Source organism: Cinclus cinclus, chromosome 16 (assembly GCF_963662255.1).
Source record: "Cinclus cinclus chromosome 16, bCinCin1.1, whole genome shotgun sequence".
Classification (NCBI taxonomy): Eukaryota; Metazoa; Chordata; class Aves; order Passeriformes; family Cinclidae; genus Cinclus; species Cinclus cinclus.
In genome coordinates, this window is record NC_085061.1 from 7,965,198 (window position 1) to 7,989,304 (window position 24,107).

The window sequence follows — 24,107 nt, forward strand, 5'->3', positions numbered from 1 at the left end:
AGGGCGGGAGGGCGGCGCGCGATGATGACGCGTGCTCAGCGCCATGGCGGCGGCCCCGGGTCTGGCTCTGCGGTGCTCGCTGTTGCAGCGCCGGCCCCTCTGCTGCGGGCCGGGTACGGGCTCGGCTCCGCTCCCTGCCCGCTCCTCAGGCCCGCCCGGGGCCGCCTCAGGCCGTTCGGCTCCGCGGGTGGGAGCGTGCACCCGCCCGTCCCGAACGGGGACCGGGCGTCACCTTTGTCTCTCCGACAGGTCTGCGGCCTGTGCCCGGCACGGGGGCTTCCCTCAGGTTGTGCAGCACGCGGGTGGCGCGGGAAGGCATCAACAAACACGTCATAGACCGCATCATCCGCGTGGACCATGCGGGGGAGTACGGGGCGAACCGCATCTATGCGGGGCAAATGGCCGTGCTGGGCAGGTCGAGCGTGGGACCCATCATCCAGGTGAGCGATCCCCGTGGTTCTGGTTAATTTGAAGTTGATTAACAGAGGCCGGGTGACGCTGAAACATCGTAGCCGTCATGGCAAAATTACTGTCCAGTTTTTTCTAAGCACTTCCAAACGTGCGGGTTTATAAAGAGTGGTGGGAGTACTTGATAAGTGAGTAATGCTACAGTTACTGTAGTGTTGTCCTATTTTGCAAATGTTTTTATGTTACCTTTTTGTAACTATCCTCATCTGTCCTTTTTTTGTAAGATCTGCACCTGCCTTTCTGCACCGTTTCTTCTCTGTGGTGTTACAGTGTTACAGGATTGCCTCAGCTGTTAAGTCATATGCGGCTTGAGCTGTTCTGGTTTTTAGTAGTTTTATTAGAAATGTTTACCTCTTGTGGTTTTATGCTTTTCTGTGATCTGGCTCTTTTGCAGCAAATGTGGAATCAAGAAAAAGACCACCTGAAAAAGTTTAATGAGCTCATGATTGCCTATAGAGTTCGACCTACTGTTTTATTGCCTTTCTGGAACGTAGCAGGTTTTGTTTTAGGTGAGTTCATATAATTATTATTGATGTTGTTTTGTGAAGTTTTCAGTTGTGTTAAATTACTTGTTTTGCATCAGATATCATTGTATTCATGTATCTGGTACCCCAATCCCAGGGGCTGGAAGTGCTTTACTTGGAAAGAAGGGTGCAATGGCTTGCACAGTGGCTGTGGAAGAGAGTATATCAGAGCACTACAACAACCAGATCCGAACTCTAATAGAAGAGGATCCAGAAAAGTACAAAGAACTATTGCAGGTATTTAACTGTGACTTAAAAGCAGTTTTAACAAATGGATTGAATTAGCCAATGTGATTTAATATTTTAAAAATAGTATGCTTTTATTGACAGTGGATCTTTTTATTCTGTCACTTAGAATGCTGAAGTCAACAAAAACTATTAAAATAAAAGGATGCTTTTTCCTTCAGCAGTACTAAATTGATTAAGCACCAAAGTGAATACATATGATGGAATATCTTCAGCATGCTTTCAGTAATGCAGTGTTTCCTTTTCAAGTGGAAGAATTATGCTTTAAGTTAGATTAATTTAAATTGAAAGGAAGGGTCTAGAGGGGAAACAGAAGGAGGAAATATTGATTGCACAGTAGCTGTGTTGCCCTTCTCTGAAGGCATTCAACAACCTTCATATGCTCCTTAACCTGTAGGGCCCAGAGCTACACACAGTGCTTAGGGTGAGCTCGAGATGACCCCTTCTCTAGCCCCTCTGCCCATGCTGTGTTTGATACACCCCTGGGTGGGGTTTGCCCTCCTGGCACTGCTGCCAGCCAGCATTCTGTTCTTGTTTTAGTCCTGGATACTCTCAGAGTGTGTAAGCAGCTGACGTTTGCCAGCTCTATGAGAAAACAATTTCCCAAACATTTTAGGTATCAAATTGAGACACATGCCTGTAAGGTGGTTGTGGAAGATTGAGCTGTTTCCACAGGCAGCATGTGGAAGTGGTTCGTTTGGAGCCTTGCTAGCTACCAGTGTGTTCAATTGGGCATAGTGTAACATGTAGCAAAATCTGATTATTCCAAGGCATCCTATTGTTACAGAAATTGTATCTGAAATAACCGGGGTTGGGCTGAGATGCACCAGGGGACTACCACCTCTGAAGATAATGATGTAATGACATAGATAAAGATGGCACAAAATGAAGAGAAAAATCCAGGCAGTGAGTTTATTCACAGTGCCAATATGAGAACTAGCGAGGACACCAAAAACAATGCAGACCTGCTGGCAGGGATGGTGCCCATGTGTCTGTGAATGCTGAGCTCTTCATTAAGCAATCCTGGTCATCTGCAGGCATCCCAGAAAATCCTATAAACTTTTTGGCCTAGTGAAAAATTAGAAGATAAACAATTGTTCTTTGGAGTATGCTAGAATAGGCAAAAGCCTGGTTATCTTACAGGGAAATACCCGTCCTGATTGGCAAGGCAGGGACCTTAATTCCTTCATTCGAATTGTCAGAATAATGTGGGGGTGTGAAACTAGTCAGTGTTAAAAGTTAATATTAGACTATAAAGATAGTGATAGATTAATTAGACAGCAGCTTGAACCTAAAGGCTTCTTTGGAGACTGCTAGAAGAACTTCAGGTTAGGGGAATGCTGTAAATAATTCCCTTCTTGCTGAATTGGAGGTTCAGATCTTTGAGGAGTTTTTGAGAGACCCTGGCTTGCTGTGGTGCACACAATGGAAAACAGCATCTAGTTTTGTGTACTGGCTGCCTTGATTTCTCTGCAAAGTAGGCTCAGCAACTGCTATTTTTAAAGGTAATAAAGCAATTCCGGGACGATGAGCAGGAGCACCACGACATTGGGCTTGAGCATGATGCAGAAGCTGTGAGTAGAATGTTGACTAATTGATGCTGTCAGTGAGCATGGAGATGTGCTGCCCTTACCTTCCTTACTTAGACATTAGGATGTGCTTCTTTGAGAAGCAGAAAATAAGGCTCTTGATACTCTTTCCCAAAGATACATATAGGAATGTCCTTCATGTTATAACTTTCATTTTTCTAGAACAGAACTGAATCTGTTGAAATTAATGTCAAGTGTTAAAGTGTTTTGATTTTTTTCCTAAGAGGTGTCCTCTGTAAAATTTTAGATTTTCTTTTAATTTCAGTTTAAATTAAATATTTTTGAAGTTAGGCTAATAAGTGCTACCCATGCATATATTCCCAATGCTGGGGACTGGAGGCATCACCTTATTAGAAAGTGTATATGAAGTGTATATGTATATTAGGAAGTGAAATACTGAACTAAATTTTGAGCTCCCTTGGATACTCTATGGGGAATGTGTATCTTCTCTCCTATTTTTTCCCTTGACTTACATTTGTGGAGAAATGGAAATATTCTGAAAAGTTGATAAATTTCAGTTTAATTTTCTCTGGGATAGATTAGACTGCAACTGCAGTTGGGGTTTTCTTGGCATGCATGTGTTTTTACTTTGATTTTTTTTTTTTTGATAGTGTTTACTATTCCTTATCACAATCTGGTTCAAGCAAAACACTTCAGTAGATGTATTTAATATTTTATTCTTTTTACAGACACCAGCTTATTCTGTTTTGAAGACAGCCATACAACTTGGATGCAAAGCTGCAATATTTTTATCAGAAAGAATTTAGTTATATTTTCCATAATAATTGTGATAATAAATTGTGACATAAAAGCATATGGAAATTGTGGAAGACTCAGCTGTTTTATTCAGCTGTTTAAATTTTTTGCACTAAGCACTTGATTTAGCCATCCTTTGTCACATTGGGTCCCCATTTAAAAAAATGTCAGTTGAGCTAAATGTGAGTAAAGGTGGCAGAATTGAGTCTGTGAACTAGACCTTTCTATTCAGAGACTGTTCACAAGGTGGCAGCAAAATATGTATATACATGGTTTATGTATACAATATTTGTGTATTGTAAAACACATAAAAATGATAAATACATTCTCTGTTGCCTTCAAATTTATATGACTTGAAATAAGCTGGAGCAGCTCATTTAAAAATAATTAATACTGACAAAGAAGAATATTTTTTCTGTTTTCAGGGTGAGTGAAGTAATTATAAGTATTTCTTTTCAGTCCATCTTGAATAAAAATCGGTATTATAACACCAGTTTTACTTAACGACTTCTTTGTGTTTTGGGGTGGGCTTTTTTCATGCACAGTTCCAAATTCTTTCAGTAGAATTTTACTGACTATGAGTTGTTTTTGGGTTTTTTTTGGTATAGTGGGGGTATTTTTGTTGTTAGGTATTTTCTTGGGTTTGTTTGGTTTGCATTTTGTTTTACCTGAGCATGTAAGGAATTGATCCCTGCCATAAAGCAGGTGGAGAGAGCAACTTGGAGCACTGTGGAATTGCATTCAATATTCTGTTAAAGCTTTCAAGCTTATCTTGCTTTGCTTCAGATAGCATTTAATCCAGGTATATCTGAGCTTGCCTTTTTAGTAGCTCTGTTAGTGTTTGTAGGTACTGATTGGTGTGTAATTTTGACATTAAAGGCTTCCTAAAGAGGATTATTTACCCCTTTTTTGGGTGAAGGAGCTTAGGCAGAAGGTTAAGTCTTAATACAGAGAAATTCCTATTCTGTATGATTTTGTTATGACTGTCACTTTGTATGTTCTTTAAAATTAATATCTCCCAAACTGTTACAAGTTTAGGTTTGTTAGACTCAAACTATTGATGTTATTTACTTTGCTCAATCAATGTAGCATTCAGTCCCCTATCTATGATTGGTTTGCTCACTCACTGGAATAACTTGACTGGAGGAACTCAAAGCTAAATCACAGATTCTCAGGGACTGCAAAATCAGAAGATATGGAGTCTAAGGGAGTCTCATTTGACTTGTCTGAGCCCAAGACAGTTGTGAGCAGTGTGCCTGGAAACTCAAGTTTACTAAAGGTCTATCTTATTATATTAATGCAATATCTTCCCTAATTTGACCAATTCTCTGAACAAAACTTATGTTTAGCAGATTTCTTGCCTTAATTTCTCTAAATATTCAATATGCATGTGGAAAATTCCCAGGTAATTTGGAGGAAAGAGGAACCAGCACAAAAGAATGACTAAAGTGGTTAGAGGGGTAACAAGTGGTGCTGGAAGCCTGTGCAGTGCAGTTGTGTAAGCCATGGGCTTTAATAATAGAGTAAAAGAAAGAGAAAAGATTGCATGATGAATAGTCCATTGTAAAGTCTTTCACACCAGGGGCAGCATGGGATGGCATCTTATATAAGTCTGTTATTGCAGGGGGGAGGACAGGGCATGGTGTATTGACTCAAAGCTGCACACTACATGCCCATACATACAATGGTCTTGTGACATAAACTGGAAACTGAACCAGACAGTTCCTGGTCTTTTAGCCATTACATCAGGATTGAAAGCTGGACAAGGCATCTGTGGGGGTTTCCTAGAGAGCTGGTACTCAGCTGAAGCCTTATATTCTCCAAGGCTATGGTTGCAGAGGTTCTCTGAAGGTATCTGCTGTGGTGTTCAGCAGTGGCAGGATTGGCTTATGACAGAGTGACATGCTCATGTGATGGTCCAAGATGTGGGTGGCCTCTGAGACCATCACACACTGCTCACCTGGGGCAACAGCTTTTAAAAAACAAATCTCATGTTAAATGTATTTGATTTGGCCGAGGGCTGGGAGCATCAAATACCAAGAAATTGCCATGTGAAGCCTGTGTTTGGTCATATCTGCTGTAATTGAAAGTGCTCATAGAGAGTTCTTTGTCTTCAGCAGCTGAACACATCCTGCACATTCAACAAGGATATCGAACAGTAACACTGTCTCCAGCTGCAAGCATGAAATGTGAACTGAGAGATCAAATCTGCTTTATGCTCCTGAGCAGGATTTGTTTGTTCTTTAATGGAGCAGCAGATTTCTACCCATCCATTAAAGTGTGTGTTGGCTGTTCTGCCACTTCTAAAGCATGTGCATTTTCCTGCTCACTGGCAGTTTACTCTTTTTTTGTTGTCATTTTACATAGAAAATGGAGTTGCTTTTCCTTTTTCTCATGTAAAAGGGAGTTCTTTTTGTTTAAAAACCAGTTTCAGATTTTGAAAGACTAAAAAAAGGGGTAAAAGGTTAGAAAAGAACAAGAGGTGCTTAGTGCTTACAATTCTGTTGTACAGCTGTTGCAAGGCTGTAGTTACTTTTTTATGTTGAGGCAGAACTGAGCTGAGTAATACCGGCCATCCCAGCAGGGACTAATGGCAGACAGAGGCCAAAGTATATAGCTTATACAAGTCTGTTATCATAGTGATCATCAATGAACTCTGGTTGTGTTGACAGAGGAAGGGGAGCTTGGATCAGAGAGGCTGTGGAATGCTACGTTTTCAGAACAGGGAGTGGGGAAGATGATGGGGTCTTCACTGTGCCTTTGAGTTTTGTGGCTTCCTTGTAAATGATAAAATACACACATAATTTGGGTTTTATAATATGCAATGGGATTAAATCCTTCCCCTCATAGTAAGGAGGTCTTTTGTAGCTTTTGTGATAATCCAGGGCTTGATCCCAGTCTTCTCCTGCAGAAGCAGTTGTATTTCTCCGTGAGGAGGAGCAGCAGGTACCTATCTGTGCGTGTGCAGGGCTATAGGGCTGTTACCTGCTCTTTGAACAGCATCTCATCTCTTGCTAATTTCTTCTGCAGTCTGTGCTGGGGATGACCTGGTCCCTGTTCTCCAAAGCTGCTCTGGGTCAGAGATAAAGGTAATGATGGTGCTTGGAGGGGAGTGACAGATGGTGCAGTCCCCGTGCTGAGCACTGGGGCTGTTTCTGGAGCAGTAACTCTGCACTGTGTCTGTAGGCACTGCAGAAGGCACGTGTGATGCCTCAGACATGCAGCACTGGCTGTGCCAGGGCACGTTTCAGCAGCAGCCAGGCAGAAATCAAAGCCCCGTGGCTGGGATTAATGAGGTGATGCTGACACAAGCTGAATGGACTTTTGTCAAGGGCGTGTAGTGATAGACAAGGGTTTATGGCTTTATGGTGATAGAGAGCAGGTTTAGATTAGATGGAAGAAATTCTTTGCTGTGAGGGTGGTGAGGCCCTGGCACAGATTTCCACAGAAGCTGTGGCTGCCCCATCCCTGGGAATGTCCAAGGCCAGGGTGGACAGGGCTAGTGGAAGGTGTCCCTACCCATGGCAGTGGGCTGTGCAATGAGGTGAACTTTAATGTCTCTTCCAACCCAAACTACTCTATGATTCTGAGATTTACTATGCAAATTATGTAAAATGAGACTCATAGGATTGTTTGGCAGAGAGCAAAATTGTTGTCTGGGTTGGGCTTCATTTTTGCCTGGAGTAAATCTGTGTGGCCCACTTAAACACACAGAGCTAGGCTTATGATCAGCTGAGGATGTGCCATACAGTCCCTGTGCTGGGGATAACATGGATTGTACATCTCTATTTGTTCTTAGTATTACAGGAGTTATTTAATCTATGTACATGTGCCTTGTAACTTGACTTTAGGGTAGACATAATTTCAAATGGCAGTCATTTCTTGTCACTACCTTCAAAGTTGTGGCATGTCACTTGCATTGAATTCTGCACATTTTTTTTTAGCTTGGGAGGCTTAAGGGGCTAAGGCAAAAATGTTGACCAATTTAAAGGAGGAATCTGTGTTGTAAGGGAGGAGATAGTTTAAAGGTACTACCATTTTTCTATTTGCTACTTCTGTTTTCATTGTGTCTGACATGAAAAATCTGAATGGATTTAGGAGAATGACAGCAGCTTTGCAATTGTACTTCCATAGTGGCAGAACTTGTGTTGGAGAACACTTGCTGATACTCTTTTTTAGAGTTGTGAGGCTAATCTAAAGTTGAGTAAATGAATTAACAGTTAGGTTCAGTGGGAAATGCATTTCCAAAAGCTCGATTGTGTTAGAATGAAAATTCCAGTTGTTGTGAGGTGCTTTCAATAAATGCAGCTTCCTGCTCACTTCAGGTGTCTTTGAGAAGTACCACCTTATTGCTACAGTTTTGCAGAGCAGGGGGTGATACCTCTGCATCCAGAAATTCAGCTTATGGCAGCAGCAGTGTTTTGTTGTGTTGGGATGCAGATTTATACACCTATGCTGATATTTTAAAAAATGGGGGGGGGGGGGGGGGGGGGGCGTTGGTTCTGAAGGTCTTTTTCTCACAAACTCTGGCCATGGCACTGCCTTGGCAGTGAACAACAAGAACTTGTGCTTGTTCTTAGCTGGAAGTAAATGATGTTCTGATGGAAGCCCAGGAGTCATGCAGCGTTACTTGGAAAGGAGCTCTGGAGGTCATCTTGTCCAGCCTCCTGCTAGAAGCAGGACTGTGGCCAGCACTAAAACAGGTCAGCCATGATTTTTTCATCACTAGACAGGTGATGAAAATCTCCAAGGACAAAAATTTCACAGCCTCTGCTCAGGGCAGCCTGGTCTGGTCCTGCATTACTCTACCAGTGGCCCTTTTTTTTTCCTGATATGTGTCCTGAATCTTCCAAGACTGTTGAGTAGTTTTAGGCAACTATTAGATCATTCAGATTAGCTGTCCTTGCAATGCCAGGTTTCTGAACTGGCACAGAGGGAAGGAAGGGATGCATCTAATGACTACCTTGACAGTCTCATTGTCTGCTTAAGACTTCAGGCTTCATATGTCTTCTTTCCTTGCAGGTATTTTCCACCCAACTGTTTGTATGTTGGTGATTTGTCTTTCAGTGTTACTTGTGCCAGATGAGGCACAATGGGATGGATTGATTGATTTTATGGTACAGGTGGACATGTGTATCCCAAGATATTAATGAAAGCAAGTCGTGGGTGGTTTTCATATTTAAAATACTTTTTCTGGACTGTAATAAAAATATTATTTCTGGCACTAAAACTGCTTTTCTGTTTTCTCTGTGGCTACTGGCCAGCCACCTGCCTGGGCTGTCCAGGTCAGAGCAGAGACAGCTGTGGGTGAGGGGGGTTTGAATTTTTTTGCAGTTCATTTTGAAGACAAGCTCTGCCAGCAGTGTTTTAGCAAGCTGTCAAGAATTCATCCCAATCATGTGGCTTGAGGGCACCTTTATAGTCAGAGGCTTCTAACTATATAAAGTGGATAAAATGTTTAGTGGATTGAAAAGCCTTTGCTTATAGGTGCAGACAGATGTGCAGTGTCGAGGCAGATGACTTCAGTCCTGTTGATCTTTGTTGCTATCTCTGCATTAAAGTGAGCTTCCCTTTTAAGCACTAGCCCAATTTAAGGCTGTGTCTCATCTTGCTGATGATAGATTGTTTCCTCCCTCCTGTGGGGCATAGCCATGCTCCTTCCAGGTCTGTAGCAGAAATACACTGAAAATATCATTTGAGAGGAGCTAAATCTGGCTTGTGGCTGAATTATTGTCCCTAACCATACAGCACTCCTGGTATGTGAAAATGTGCTGACCTTAGTTCTCCTAAGTTGGGTTTTATCCAGCAAAAGAACAGCAGCAGGATTTAAAATCACTGGCGAGATTATTCTGCAAGTGTAGCTTAATGGGTTGATTCCAGCCCTGACCTGCTAGTGACAAATGAGGAGCAGTCTTCTACTTCTCAGCTCTCCTTGTTCTGGCTTTGGCAGGAAAAATGCTGTTTGCTTGAATACTTAGAAGGTGGTTGAAAGAAGACTTTAGGCATGGTTGAAATGTGATTTTTTAAATTAATAACTGTCCACTTTTCAATTCCTCCCACCCAAATATCACAGCAGTACTTGCTAATGAGAAATTATTATGTCTCAATTTTAAGTGACACAAGTGCTATTGTTTACACAAAATGTGAGAATCTTGTGAGACATGGGGCATATGCTTAGAGGGATAATGCATGAGAATCAGTTCTGCCTTCTCAGGGAGCCAAGCCTTGCAGAGGAAGATGACAGATACATGTGTTTATATACAGACTCTAGAGCTGGCTGTGTTTGCTTATCATTTGTCATAAATGCAGAGACTTGCAGCACAGAGCAGTAGTTCAACATAAGCTGGAACATATGGTCCTCTCCAGCAGATGTGGCATGAATTCCAGCAGTCACTGGATATTTCAGGCTGATGACCAGCAAGAGGATTTATCCTGGTAAGCTGGTATGAGTATTCTTGAAGCTTTCCTGTGGACTGCTGCTCCATTTGGGATTTTTCCATGGATAGGACAGAAAAAGTATGGCCTGCTTTTCACCATGTACTGCTAGCAGCTCACAGCTGCTGAAGCAGCTACCTGGACTCATCTGATAAATTGCTTGGATATGATGCTGCAGACTCCTGGGATAAAAACCCTTACATGAAGCTACTGCTTTGGAGTGACCTTATAGCTCATTCTTTCTTTGCTATTGACTCATCATTCTCCACAGGCTTGGTATTCAAACAGAAATAACTCATCAGACCCAGTGGTGAAAGCCCTATGTGTTGTTTTCCATGACTTTCCAACTAATAAAAAAAATCATGGTTATATTCTTCCCTCTTTAGCTCCCTACCCTTACCAAAGTACGTGATACTGCTACAGCCTTTGCTGTATGTGGTATGACACACCCTCCATGTGTCATCTCATACTGACCTGCAGTGACTTAGGAATAATCAGCAGAACTCTTAACATATTTATCTGTTTCACTAAAAATTCTCAAAAAACCTAACCCAAAACAGCCTTATTTTATTATCACAGCCAAGAGAAACTAATGGAACAAATTACACACATGACCTGCATGTGTTATGAAAACTGCATAAAACCAAGAGAATAAATTTGCAGAGATTTCCTAGAGAATATTAATTGACATTGTAAAAACAATGATAAATTTTCCTGCATCTGGCAATTATTATGGCATACTTTGCTCTTAGTCAATGTTTCACCCTGTTCATCTTAGGCAACACTTACTCATTCCTGAGTTCTCTCACATACCAAGATATTAACCTGCTTCTCATACAAACAGTCAATGATCTGAAATTGCTGCAGCACACCAGCACGGACTTGATTCAGTATCTGTTTTTGTTTGCTTTCTTTAGTTTGTTGTTAGGGAGAAAGAATCCTAAGTGTATCAAAGTCCATTTGGTCTCTGGAGCTGCACCCTTGCCCCTACTTACCACCCCTATGGTTAGACTTGCATGCTCTAAGGTTTCAGAAGTCATAGCCATTACTCCTCTGTATTTACCTTAAATCAAACAACTTCTTAAATGAATTTTAGGTGTTTCATTTTTCCTTGAATTCTTGGACATAAGCTGGATCTGATTTTCCTGTGGGCTTTGCTTTCCTTGACTTCTAAAATAATTTTATAAGGTGTTGCTTATTTGAATCATGTGGTAGTTTGCAAGTCAAGCTGTGCCCCTGACATAGCAATGCTTTGCTTCAGGGAGCTACACACAATCAAAGTCTGCTCCAAAGGTAACAAATTACAAGTGGAAGCATTATCATGATAATTGACTGTCATTATTGATGGGTTGGTGGAAGTATCTGTGCAAATACATTATCAGTGTGTGTTTCTTTATCATAGAGTTCTGCTGACTCAAGGCATGGGTGATGTGCCTTTGACTCAGAGCCTGCTCCCAGAGGTAAGTGCTGCTATGGCCTGAGCCGTGTTTGGGGTGGACTCAACTGCACCTGGAGAGCTGACAAGGGGACAGGTGGTGACTGGAACACACTGTAGTATGAGCTATTTACATTTAGGAGGGCTGGCAAGACCCTTTTACTGGCCCATCTTCAGGACTGCTGGGTGCTCTTCACTGGCTCTTGTAGCATGCAGTGAGCTCACAGGTGTATTTACGTCTGTGCTGGACTCAAAAGGGTGAGCTTCCACTGCTGAGCAGGAGCTGGGTTTCCCTGGAGCAGAGGAGAGGTGGTTTCATGCTGTCCCAATGATCTGCAAGCATGGCTGGAGGCCAGGAGAGGACAACCTGTCTGCCACTGGGCTTCCACATAGTGGGCCACTGTATGTTCAGGTATGTTTTGAGCTGGATGCCTTGCCTTTTGCTGATGGATGAGGACGGGCACTAAAGCTAAGTTATGCACATTTCTGCTCCCTGTTTTTGATCAATGGAGAGGTTGTAAATGGACTTGTTGCCTGGCTGTTTTGGGACATACCTATTTTTTGTAACATTCATCTACTTGGGGAGCTAAATCAAAGGAAATAAATTCAGTGAAGCACTCATTCATCATAAATAATTCATTGTTCTCTAATGTATTTAGGAGTGATATTTAAAATATATTTATTTGGCTTATAATTTATAAACCTGTCAAAATATTGGTCTAGAAAGAGAGTTTATTATTTATTCCAGAGCCAAAGGCTAAAGTGCTGAAATTGTGTGAACTGAAATAGTTTAGCAAGTTCAGATGCAACCCTTAGTATCTCATACTACTGAAATGACTAAAAATCTTCCCACAGAGATGAGCTGTTGAAGCTCCCCTAGAGCAGATCCCAGAAAAGCTGGAACCAGAGCAGAGCACAAGGTATGGACATTTCAAATGTATAACTTCCAATATCAAAGTGCTCTCAGAGAGAGCTTGAAATTTGTGCAGCCTGAGGCAGCTCTCCCCAAGCCTCTGTCATCTGTCATGCTGTGGCAGCAGGCAGAGCAGAGAGATGGAGGGAAAAACACATTGATAGGAGGACAGTGTTGTGTCATTTAGAGATGCAATCTGAGCAGAAGCTTGGGTTTGGGTGGGTACAGTTCTTTGTTTTTCAGTCCATGCTCTTCATTCTTTGCCCACCACAGATATCCTTTTTCTGTGCTACCCTGGGGATCAGAAAATTATTGCAGGGGTGGCTGGCATGCCTGTGCTCAGTGCAGCATCATATCCACAGTCCCTAAAGAGGGATGCTGCAATGGATTCAAGTTTTTTACTGCTCCACTCTTTCTTTAACATTTGTGTCCTCCTTCAGTTTTAAGCATATTGTTTTCCATTCAGCTATAAAGATCCCATGGGCACTGGTGACCCTCGGGTTAGGGAAGGGGCTGGTTCTGGGCACTGGAACATGAAGCCAATGCTGATGAGATGTTTGTAAAGCCCCCAGTGTGGGATCCATTCCCTTGCACTGGTGGGACCTCAGCCAGGTCATGGGTGTGTCTGTTCAAACAAAAGCTGAGATGGGGAAAGTGAACCTTTTGCATTCACCATTCTCCTCCCCCATTTGCAGGTACCACTTTAGGGTTATCAAAGGGAACAGAAGACAGAATGTGTTCTGGAAGTAAAGAAATATCATTCAAACATGAACCAGGTTGTTGTAAAGACAGTTTGTTCTTGACCTCAGTCTCCCTTAGGGGAGCCTGGGCCATTCCTGTTGTTTCAGTGGGTTTGCTTTGCATTTGTATCTATGTGAGAAACTTGTATTTTACAGTTCCAGGAAGTAAATGTGATGCCTTCTGTATCATACATTTTTTAAAAAGATATTTAAATTGAATTAGGTAGAACATGAAAGATGCTCCCACCTCTGTTTAAGTGCTTGATGCTGTAATAATGAAACCTATGACACCAGATGTAAAAATATCTGTCATTAAATGAGCTCATCTGAATGGCCTTAAAGATAGATATATGCTGCCCTTGCTGCCTTGCAAATGAAGTAGTTGTGTTGCTTTGCATTGATCTGTGGAAAGTTGAATCTTAGTTAAAGCAACACAGCCTGAGAAATCACTGTGGAGAGATGCTCAGAAGAGATCAAATTTAGCCCTCCCAGTGAGATTTCAGGCTCCATCAATGCTCATCCCCTTACAGGGCAGCCAAGCAGGTAAAAAATGTACTTTGAACCAGGAAGATTACATGAATGAGGCTGATTTTTAGCCATGATTTCAACAACTCCATGTGCAGATGTTTCCTAGACCAGGCAGTGTGCTGCAAGATTTTAATTGCAACCAATACTGAGCAGTGCTTGCAGCATCCCCCCAGCATCTTTCCACTCAAATCGGGTGGGCCAGGGCCGTGCACAAGGCACTACCCTGTGTGAGCTAGTGTCACTGGGGTGATGTTTCCTGATGGAGATAGTCCATCTGGGCACTGCTGCCAGGCTCCATGTGTGGGTTTGGGTATGGTGTGAAGCCTCCCTGAGCCCAAGGACCTCTGCTCCTATCCCTCTGCAGTGAGAGAATGCAGTGAGAAACAGTGCTGGCTCAGGTCCTTTGATAGTTTGGGGTTGCTTTGCCTTTTCTGCAGGTCACTTTCCTTTCAAGCCATTAGCTTTTCCCTTCTCTGTCATTGGCAGGATAAAGGTGAGGGTCTAGGACAGGGCTTCCTGGAGCTACCACTGCTCTCCAACCCTGTGGAACAGGTGCTGTGAGCCAGAGCATCAGCTTTTCCCACCCTCATTGCTGAGTGCTGATAAGCCAATTTCCCCAGACAGATCCTCCCTCACTCAGGTTTCCTCCCACGCTGTATTTTCCCTCCTTTTCCCTGGGTGGGTGATCCAGCTCAGGCTCATCAGGAGAGTGTCAGCTGAGCCAGGATCATCTCATTATTTGGGGCTGTAAGCTGATAACAGAGCTTGTTCCCTGTTGTGTGCTTTTCTTTGATTCTGTGAGCTGTATCTCATCACTTTGTGCCTAAACTTCATCTTTTAGCTCGCTGCTGCAGGGTATTTGTCAGGCACAAAACCTCTTCTCTAATTTCATGGCAATCTTAGGGGTACATACACCCAAAGCTGAAAGATCCAGTAATGACAGTCACTGGAGGGGACAGGGGCAGCTGCTGCTGCTTTGCTGCTCTTTGAAAGCCACCAGTGACACTGACACAGCCCTGCTGAAACCAGCACAGAGCTGGGGGACAAGCCTGGTGGCTCTTCTCCAGCTCCCTTGCACTGGTTATGAAAAACAGAAATGGCACAACTCAAACTGGTATAATGAAACTGTTACAATCCTCATTTAAAATATTCTGCTTTAATCAGTAAATTAGGGCTCAGCTATGCAATCACTTTTTATTAGTTAAGCAAGTTCTGGTGCAAATACACATTTCAGTGACTTATCATTAAGTTAAACTGTTTCAGTCAGTGATGAAATTTACATTTGAACACACACAAATGTGTCCAAGTTTAATTACATTGGTATTAAACTGTTGGGGTTTTTTTTTGTTAACCTATTTTAATTGAAGCACATCCAAGGTTTGGATCTATCTGATGCTTTTTAAACCTGGGGATTCCATGGTGGGGATTCTCAGACCCACAACATCTGCTGAGTCCTGAGGGTGGTGGGGAGAGGGAAGGGCTGAGGAGGGCTCCTGCATGGAAGGTGACACACTGGGGCCTTGTCTCCAGCACAGCATGATCACCTCCTCTGCTGCCCTGGGAGAGTTAGCAGGGCTTGTTGACTGGAGTGTTTAGATACAGAACTAGAAGCTGTGACTTGTCATTCAAATGTAAATTACATCAAAAAACTGAACTTAAAAGAGCAAGTGCAAGATTTTCATGTTTCCATTTTCAGTGTATGAAACATTCTCCATTACTGTTAAGAACCCTTCTGTGTGATGGCTGTGTACTTGCACTCTCCTTGCTGAGAGATGTTTCCTTGTCATGATGCTGTGGTTGGAATTCTTCACAACATGAGTCACTTCAGCTTCATGGAGACCATGGGACAGCAGAGTGCCACTGTCACAGCTTATCAGACAGAACTCAGCGTGCTAATGACACTGATGCAGATGGGCTGAGGGTTTTATTCCTGGTTCATTGCTTAACTGGAAACACATAGACATGTCTTACTGAATGGCATGTAATGGATAAGTATAAATGCCCTGCTCAAAGAAGTTTCTATGCAGAAAAGTAATCCTTGAGGGATTATTATATCCCAAATTATATGGGATAAACTGGAATGAACCAGCTGATGCTGGTACTGATCACCAGCATAGAGAGAGTTTGTGATAAGAACAGGCTTGGACAAGAGATTGTTGTATGAATTACTCAGGAAGCCATCCTTCTACAGAAAGGAAATCCTGTATTGGGCTGTGTGTGGTTTACAGCAACCCAGTCTACTTGCAGGCTCTCAGATGAAGAAGTGCTTCACCCTGCTGACAGTGAGCAAACAGACTGGCAGAGGTGGCAAGCACATCCGACTTAGTAAACAGAAAGTATTTTAAGAGAGAATGTGCACTAACACACCTTTTCCCCAAACTCCTTCATGTTCTCATGTACTGCTCTGGAAGTTTGGCTCCCTCAGCTGTTTGTGGTAGCAAGACACCCTCCCATCCCCTGCTGCTGTGACTGGCAGAGATTCATTAGTCCACAATAAGAAATGGATTTATGTCTGTCTGATACTGTTGGTTTGTATTGTAGTTAATAGTGCACCATAAAATCTGGGAGTCAGAGGAATGGCAGGCAAAGGATGTTTATTTTGATCATGGCATCTCCTTGGCTGGACCATCCAGTGGGTTGTAGGAGAGATGTGCTGGTAGCTTTGCTTTCAGAGGAAATAATTAGAATAATTACTGGGACATGAAGCCAAATGACCAACCATTCAGACTTGTATTTTATTGTAATCAATTATTGTACTTTTCTGCTATAGTGCAGAAAACCCTTTAATAATGCATTATGAGAAGATGGAGGTATAACTCACTTGCTGTAGAGATGCAGCTGTACAGCTCTGGTGCAGGTAGGGATCCCCAGACTTCCTCCTGCACCTGCAGTAGAGTGTGCAGCTCTGGTTCAACAGGGCAGATACCAACCTGGGATAGCTGGGAGAAAATCTCAGGCTTGTGTCTCAGGTAGATCATAGAAGCATAAGACAGATATCATCACCTGTTCTTGCCTTCTTTCAACCACTTCCTTCTATCTCCTGAGGTGGTGTGCTCTGCCTATGTCTCCAACAGTGGCTGGTATACTGTAGCATGAACAGATCAGTCACACAGATGTATGAAATACTGCCAAGTGGGGAGCAACTTTAATGGATACTCTGACCCACTGCTTTCTTTTGCCTCTGCAAATCTCCCCCAGAGCTATCAGGAGCTATTTTTAGGTCAACTTGTTTAAGAATAACATTATTCCTTATTTAGTGAGCAGGATATCCTGTATATGGGCTATTTTGGAGTGAGTGTTTAGATAACATCAATTTAAACAATGGTATTAGAATTGATGTTATGAATTCTCTCTGGTCACAATTTTGTGGTCATATTTATTAGTGTACAACCCATTATTTTTCTTGAGTATGCAATTGCTATTAAAAACTTCATAAAGCTGAGCACTTCTGGGACATCTCCCACCTCTGATGTACTCAGCATTTTTCCCAGAGACTCACCTTGTGCTCAGGGAGTCATGAAGCAGCCAAGGTCCCAGAAAACAGGCCACTGGCCATCTTTTATCAGCCCAAGGCTCTACAGCTTTCATCTTGCCTCTGGCTGAGGAGGAGAGAAAGGACTAGCTAGTAATTTAAACAGCAGTGGTAAAAGTCAGTGCTGTGGATTCATTCTGGTTCTGATGTTAAGGTCACATCATTAGTGTTCAACCTGTTACACTGCAGCCTGACAGAGTCTGTCCCAGCACCACCTCACCTGGGCATGTAGAAGCACATGCTGAGCTGTGTTTGCACTGCCAGGTCTGGTGTGGCTGCTCACATGCTCTTGGCCAGCTGGACCCTGGGGCTGTGCCACTGGCTGGGGTGACATCTGCATTTCTTCCAGCCCGTGGGGCCCACGGCTGGCTGGCAAGCTGTGGCACTGCCCTGTGCAGAAGTCCCAGGAGGTAACTGCTGTGCTGTTAAGCTCTAGGTCCTTCCGTGGGCAGCAGGCATGAAGGGCTGTGCCAGCTCCTGCAGATGCAGCTGTCTGTCTCCTGAGCGTGGCTGTGCAGCTAATCAAATCAATCCTGCATGAAAAGAGAGTGCAGTCTGTCTTGGAAAAATCAGTGTGCCTGGAGCAAGGCCCAAAGGCATGTGAAACATGCTGGGCTTGAGGATGAAAAAATCCCACAGGCTAGTAAAAATTGAATGTATGAGCCAAGGGTTCACAGAGTTCAACAGTATTTTCCAATAAAACATCTTGAAGGATTGGTATAATACCAGGACAGCTGTGTTATTTAAACAGTTTGGAGTTTTGGGGGTGCAGGACAAAGCAAAGGGATAGGTCAAAGGCAATAAGCAGAACAATGAATGTTTTTGTCCCCTCATCCAGCCTTGTGAAGAAATACAGGAAAACATGAAACAAGGAGTGGGAAAGAAATATGCTTTTCACTTCCTGGGTTTTCTTTGCAAGATATGGCTGTTGTGGGATATTTCTGAGTAGCAAGGCTATGGACTTAGCTGACTGGAGCTGTCAGAAAACATGCTTTTGGTTGTAGGGCATGGAATATTTCACTGGCTGAGATGTTACAGAATTGTCTGTGGTTTCTTGCCTTTACATCTGCTTTATTTTCTAATTTAAAAAACCCCAAATCTCCTGATTGTAACTCCAACAGTTAGAGTTGGAGTGATTAGGACTTCTGTTTGTATCTCTCAAGTGTATTCTTGACTATCACCCTAGTTTGGTTGCCTGTGAATTAATTCAGGCTGCTTGACCTTGGTTACGTAGTTTGACTTTGTGCACAGCATCTTGGCTATGCAACATCTGCTGCTTCCTGTCAGGTATGATTTTAATGTACCTTAAGTCATATTTTGTTTCGTATAAACACAGATTACATAACCACATTTGTATGGCGTATCTCTTGATTCTCTGCCCCACTCCTTGTTACAGCGTTTGCAGTTTGCAAAGACTCTTGTGTTCAAGCACTGCTTTTCACTTTCATGGACCCACCCATGCCACCATGCAGATGCAGCAGTAGCAGGAACTTCATCACCCAAAATTAAACCAAGCTGAATGTTTACATAGATGGTCCTTAAACTTCACCAAACAACTTCAAAACTCTGTAAATACTTATTAAGCAAACATAAGTTGAGGATGATGACCTTGTCTACATCAGTATTTGAGACACTTTAACATACTTCCAGCTAACTATGTGTTTAAAAATTATCTCAGTATCTGTGTAGATTTAATCCCCGGGGTTACTTCTTTTCTCTTAATTTTGGCACAAGGTAAAAGCCCAAGGCTTTTTAATGATTCTATGACTACAGGCAGCTGGTAGTACAGCAGCAGCTCCTATAAACTCCGGTGCACTGGCACTGATGGCTTTGGTGTTTCTTTGGCACCGAGACCCTCAGGCAGAGCTGGGAAGGGGAGGGAGTCCCCTGCAGTTGGACAGGCCTTTAACACTTACTTGAGGAAAAACGTGCAACGTGGAGTTTGTGACACGGCACCGCAGCCCGGGCAGCAGTGCTCCCCCTGACATCGCCGTCCCCTCATGTGGGGGTATAGAAACTCGCAGTTTTACACCAAAACAAGCTGCAGGGCGCTGTTGCGGCAACGGGGGCACGAAACCGGACTCTCGCTCCTCTTTCGGTGCCGGCGCAGGCAAGGCTACGGGGACCTCCGTCCGTGCCGGGGACAACCGCGGCTCTGCCCCGCTGGGCGGGAAAGCGGGAGATCGCGAAATCGGGAAAGCGCGACCTCGCGGGCGGCGCCGCTCCCCGCCCCGGGCCGGCCCCCGTCGGACAACGCCCCCGGCCCTCGGGCCGCCGCTCGCGGCATTTCCTCTGAGCTCAGCCGGCGGCTGACGCGGGGCCGCGTCCGTCGGAAGAGGAGGCCGGCGGCGGAGCGGAGCGGAGCGGCGGCCGGGCCGGGGCAGGCAGGGCTCGGCGGGGCGAGGGGCAGCGGCGCGGCCCGCGCTGGGGGCGGCCGGGGCGGAGGAGGAGGGGGCCGGCGGGGGCGGGCGCTCCCCGCCCGCGGGGCTGGGCGGCGGCTCCCCCCGCGGCCCGAGCCCCCGCCGCGCCCTGCCCGTCTCCCCCTTCCGCGTGCGGGGCTTCTGGCCGCTGCTTACCGCGCTCTGCACCGCGCTCCTCTGCTTCTACCAGGCGCTGCGCGGCAGCGCGGCCGGCGAGGGCGCGGGGGGCCCGGAGGACGCGGAGGCGGAGACGGCGGGGTCCGGGGTGCCGCTGCTGAAGGGCTCGGCGCTGCTGCTGCTCGGCTGCCTGCTCGCTCGCTGCTGCGGCGCGGCGAGCGGCGGCCCCCGGCGCGGCGGGGCGCGGCGGGCGGCGGGGGCGCGGCGCGGAACTCTGGAGCGGTTCTACGCGCGGCAGCTGCGGGTGTCGCCCCACGTGCTGGGGCACAGCAAGGCGCACGTGGGGCGGGTGGTGGCCGAGCTGGTGCGCGCCGCCAAGGCGCAGGGGCTGCACCCCGGCCCGCTGGCTCTCAGTCTGCGCGGAGACTTCGTGCGCATCGGCAGCGCCTACGAGCAGCACAAGGTGCGCAGCCCCGACTGCTTCGACATCCTGGTGCCCCTGCGGCTGCCGCCGCACCTGGAGCCGCAGCCGCGCCGTGCCCACGGGCTGGGGGCGTGCGGCGCCTTCGTCTGCGGCCTGCGGGCGAGGAACGGCGGGACACGACGCTGCCGGCCCTTTGCCGAGGGCTTCTGCGTGGAGCTGCAGGGCCGCAGCCACCTCTCCTCGGGGCTGGTGCTGCGCTGGTTCCAGGGCCATCTGCAGCGGTGCCTGGCAGCCGTGCGGTATCGGCTGCAGGAGCGGTGCCGCGTCAGCCTTTTGGCGTGCCCCGGACACCCGCCCACGCTGCGCATCCTGCCCTGCTCCGACTACGTCTGCTGCCACATCTCCATGGCCGTGCGCCTCATCCCAGCCATCCCTCTCGGTGACGCGCTCTACCTCACGGCCCTGCCGCCCGAGGGCTCCCACGGCTCCGCGGCCCCCGAGGCGCTCTGGGGCATCAACGCCTCGCGGCAGGAGCAGCGACTGCTGGGCTGGCTGAAGGAGCAGGCCCCGGACACCTCCTGCCACCTCAAGTGCCTGCAGATCCTCAAGGGCCTGCGGGACCTCAGCAAGCACGGCCTGGAGGAGCCCTTCAGCTCGCAGTGGGGCCGAGTGCTCTCCTCCTATGTCCTGAAGACAGCCCTCTTCTCCCTGCTGCTGCAGGGGCCCTTGGAGGCCTGGGACGAGCGGTTCCTGGTGGAACGGCTGGAGGACCTAGTGCTGTACCTCAGGGACTGCCTGCGCAAGCAGGTGCTGATGGATTTCTTCCTGGGCAACACCAGCATCCCCGAGGCCGTGGCACTGCCGCGGTTCCTCAAGGAAGCGGCCCCCGTGAACTTGCTGTCCGCCTTCGACAGGCCCACGCTGGACCTTGTAGCCTTCCAGCTGATCAGCACCTGGATCCAGGCCCCGCACATCATCAGGATGTACAGCAGTCCCCGGTACTTGCGCCCTGTGCCTGCCCCGTGCCGGCACGTGGCTCAGGCCAAGCAGGAGGCACCGGCAGAGTGAGTGAGCTGGTGGCTGGGACAGCTGCTGTCACCCAGGGACTCCCCCGGGCATCGCACGCTCCCAGCTCCCTGGTGCTTCGAGAGCCTGCATCTGCCTGAGGATGGTGGGACTGATGAAATGTGCTTCTCTGATTTTGTTCCTGACCTAAGAAGACCAGGCCAAGACTTACTGAAACTGTGGTTGTCATTCCCGTTGGTTGTACATGGGGAAAATTTTGACATTTCTGGGGAAGCTCCTTAGTTGACAAGCGTTGCCTTCAACTGACAGTTTGTAAACTAAAAGGCTCAAACTGACATTTTTAGAAATTCATGTTGACTTTTTGTCTTGGTGGCAAAATGGAACTTTTTCCTGTGATTTTCTTTTTATGATGCAAAATCCATGTTGGATTTAAAAATCTTCTAAGTGCAAACAGCCCCCCAATCTGTCAATGTACCAAGATGTTCTTAAAATGTGATAAGCACTAGAGCATGGGTGTGGATCACAGTTTGGAATGCTCAATGCCATGCTCTAGATTTCCTGGGTAATTGAGCACATTGTGCTAAATAGAAATGTAACACATGTTAGTGTAAATTGGAGGGAATGCTGTGATAACAGGATGAAGAATCTAGTTTAACAGTTGTGTTCAAGGGAAGGTTATAGTGAAGGATTGAAATGCAGATAGAAGGAAACAAATAGCACTTTATTTTCACAAAGTTCTTACTTTTACGATAATTGGCTGCACTAAATATTGCTGTTGAGAAGGCATTAGTATTTTGTTAGAGGAGTGGTGTTTGAATTATCCCAAGGAAAGCCTTTTAATGAGGTTCATTTGTTTGTGGGTTCCAGTTGAGTTTTATTATTTGTTTCTGTATTCAAGTATTATTTTCTTAGAATACGCTTTACCTCAAGACCAACATCAAAATAAGAAATTCTGTGTTATATTTTGGAATAAACCTTAAAGCAGTCCAAATCTCAGTGCCATTAGCTTACTGTGGCACCATCCTGCTCCCTGATAGGAGTTTGGTGGGATTTTTGGATGACTGCCTAACCAGTTATCTGATTGTATTAGTGCTTGAATCAAATAACCTTGATGGGATTTTCTAGTGCTGTACTATAGCAAATTGTTATTTTGTTTTGGGGCGAAGGAAGTGAAATATTTCAGGGTACTTCAGAAGTATTTAGCACTGATTTGTGGTACAGTGGCACTCGTGGGCTGCAGATTCTTGTGTCCTCTGAGTATAAATATCAGGCAGATAATTGCCACGTTTGTCTGGTTATGTCCCAGTTGTTGGAATAACCTGTTGAGTTGTGATGCAGACAGGTTTGCAGATGTCCTTAGCTACTACTGCAGGTGTGCCAGAAAATTCAGAATTTCAAATCCTTGCTTTATTTGGTTACCTGCTCAAGTATTTGACTTACTAAGCCCCAAGATGTGTTGCTAAATTGCTGATGCTCGGGAAGTTGAGCCATGTGCCTTATTACCTGCAATGCTGTGTCCTGAGTGAGCACTCTCAAAATGTGAAGGACCAAGTGTAACTTCTGAGAAGCTTTAGGATAGTCTGAAGTTACTAACCTGCTCTTCCTCTCTGATGTATTGGTGTGCCTTTACTCACAGTTCTGTGCATCAGAACATGAAACAAACATTTTCAAAATCCATTAAGCTTTATACAAACCAATCTTTCTAAATGGAAACACTCCCTAGGCAGATGTTTGCCTACTTCTTTAACTGCTCTTGCAGTCATATTTTCAGATAATTATGGCATAGGTCACACCCACAAGCTGGGTTATTTTTGTATTCGAAGCACTGTGCTTCTTTCTACAACTACAAATAATGTATTTATAGGTAGAATTGATCAAATGTTCTTTGCACATGGTATTTAAGACTAAGTCAGCTACATTGGTGTTTCTGGGTTGTTGGTGGGGTTTTTGTTGTTTTGGGGTTTTTTTGTAGCAGACCATGGTATGTACTATTTTTGTGGGCTTGTGTTTCTTGGTATTTAAAATAAGATGCTATTCTGCAATCAAAGCCATTGAATCTTTTGCCCAAAGAACTAGAAGAGCTAGGTGGCTAGCCTAGGATATTGTGGCTGTCTGAACTCTGGACATGAAAACCCTTGAGCTGTTAATTCTGGCATCGTGATCACTTCAGTCAGCTGTCTGTCTGTTTATATCACTGCATCCCTGTCTCTGAAAAGGGATCTTTTCTCTGGAAAGGGATGTGCATTTGTTCAGTATTGCCACAATTCATGGAAACCTGTAGTGGACTTGGTAAGGACTTCCTCACTAAAATGTAGTAAGGTCAGGAGAAGAGAATTGCATTGGAAAAATATATGACAAGAAGAGATGGTGAAGAATGTAAATAGTTTAGGAAATGAAAGTTGGGCTGAGGAGTGAGTGACAATGATGGTAAACTCTCAGTGAAGATGCACTGCAAACAAGCCAAAGGACATGGGGTAAAATTGGAGATCTATTGAAAGCAGGTGGATTTGGAGTGTAGGGTAAAGAGATTTAAGTGGGTTTTATTTTGACAATATTTCCAAAGCAGTTGAGTCCATCAGGGTAAAAAGTGAGGCAAGCCCTCAGTTCATTAGCTATGCAGGTAGATCTTCAGTGCGAGTGTTTGCTCATCAGGGCATGTTTTGAGTTCATGATGGAGTTTTCATGATGCGTGTGTTTGCTTTCACCTTAAGCTTGGGTGAGTGTTCTTGAAGTGAGGGGGCATCCTGCCATGAGGCAATGTGTGTGCACTTGGTGGCTTGGGTGTACAACTGAGATTTTAAATGTATTCTCCTTATCTGCTCTACAGCATGCATTCATGAATACGATTGATGAAAGGAGCTGAGAGAAGTTGGGTTTCTGTTACAGCATTCATCTTATTCCACAGAAACATGACAGCACTGGTACCTGCTGAGTGCTGGAGCTGTTACAGGGCT

General features: G+C 45.2%; 2 protein-coding genes across 2 annotated transcripts; both read left to right on the top strand.

Moving 5' to 3' along the window:
• The first annotated feature begins 43 nt into the window (after positions 1–43).
• COQ7 (coenzyme Q7, hydroxylase) lies at positions 44–4,001 on the top strand. The gene is made up of 6 exons (XM_062503575.1): positions 44–113; positions 250–440; positions 863–977; positions 1,090–1,229; positions 2,744–2,812; positions 3,517–4,001. Exons 1-6 carry the CDS (start codon positions 44–46, stop codon positions 3,592–3,594), a joined length of 663 nt encoding a protein of 220 aa, XP_062359559.1. The 3' UTR covers positions 3,595–4,001.
• Positions 4,002–19,166: 15,165 nt separating this feature from the next.
• ITPRIPL2 (ITPRIP like 2) lies at positions 19,167–21,195 on the top strand. Its single transcript, XM_062503890.1, has 2 exons — positions 19,167–19,411; positions 19,503–21,195. Exons 1-2 carry the CDS (start codon positions 19,167–19,169, stop codon positions 21,193–21,195), a joined length of 1,938 nt encoding a protein of 645 aa, XP_062359874.1.
• The last annotated feature ends 2,912 nt before the right edge of the window (positions 21,196–24,107 follow it).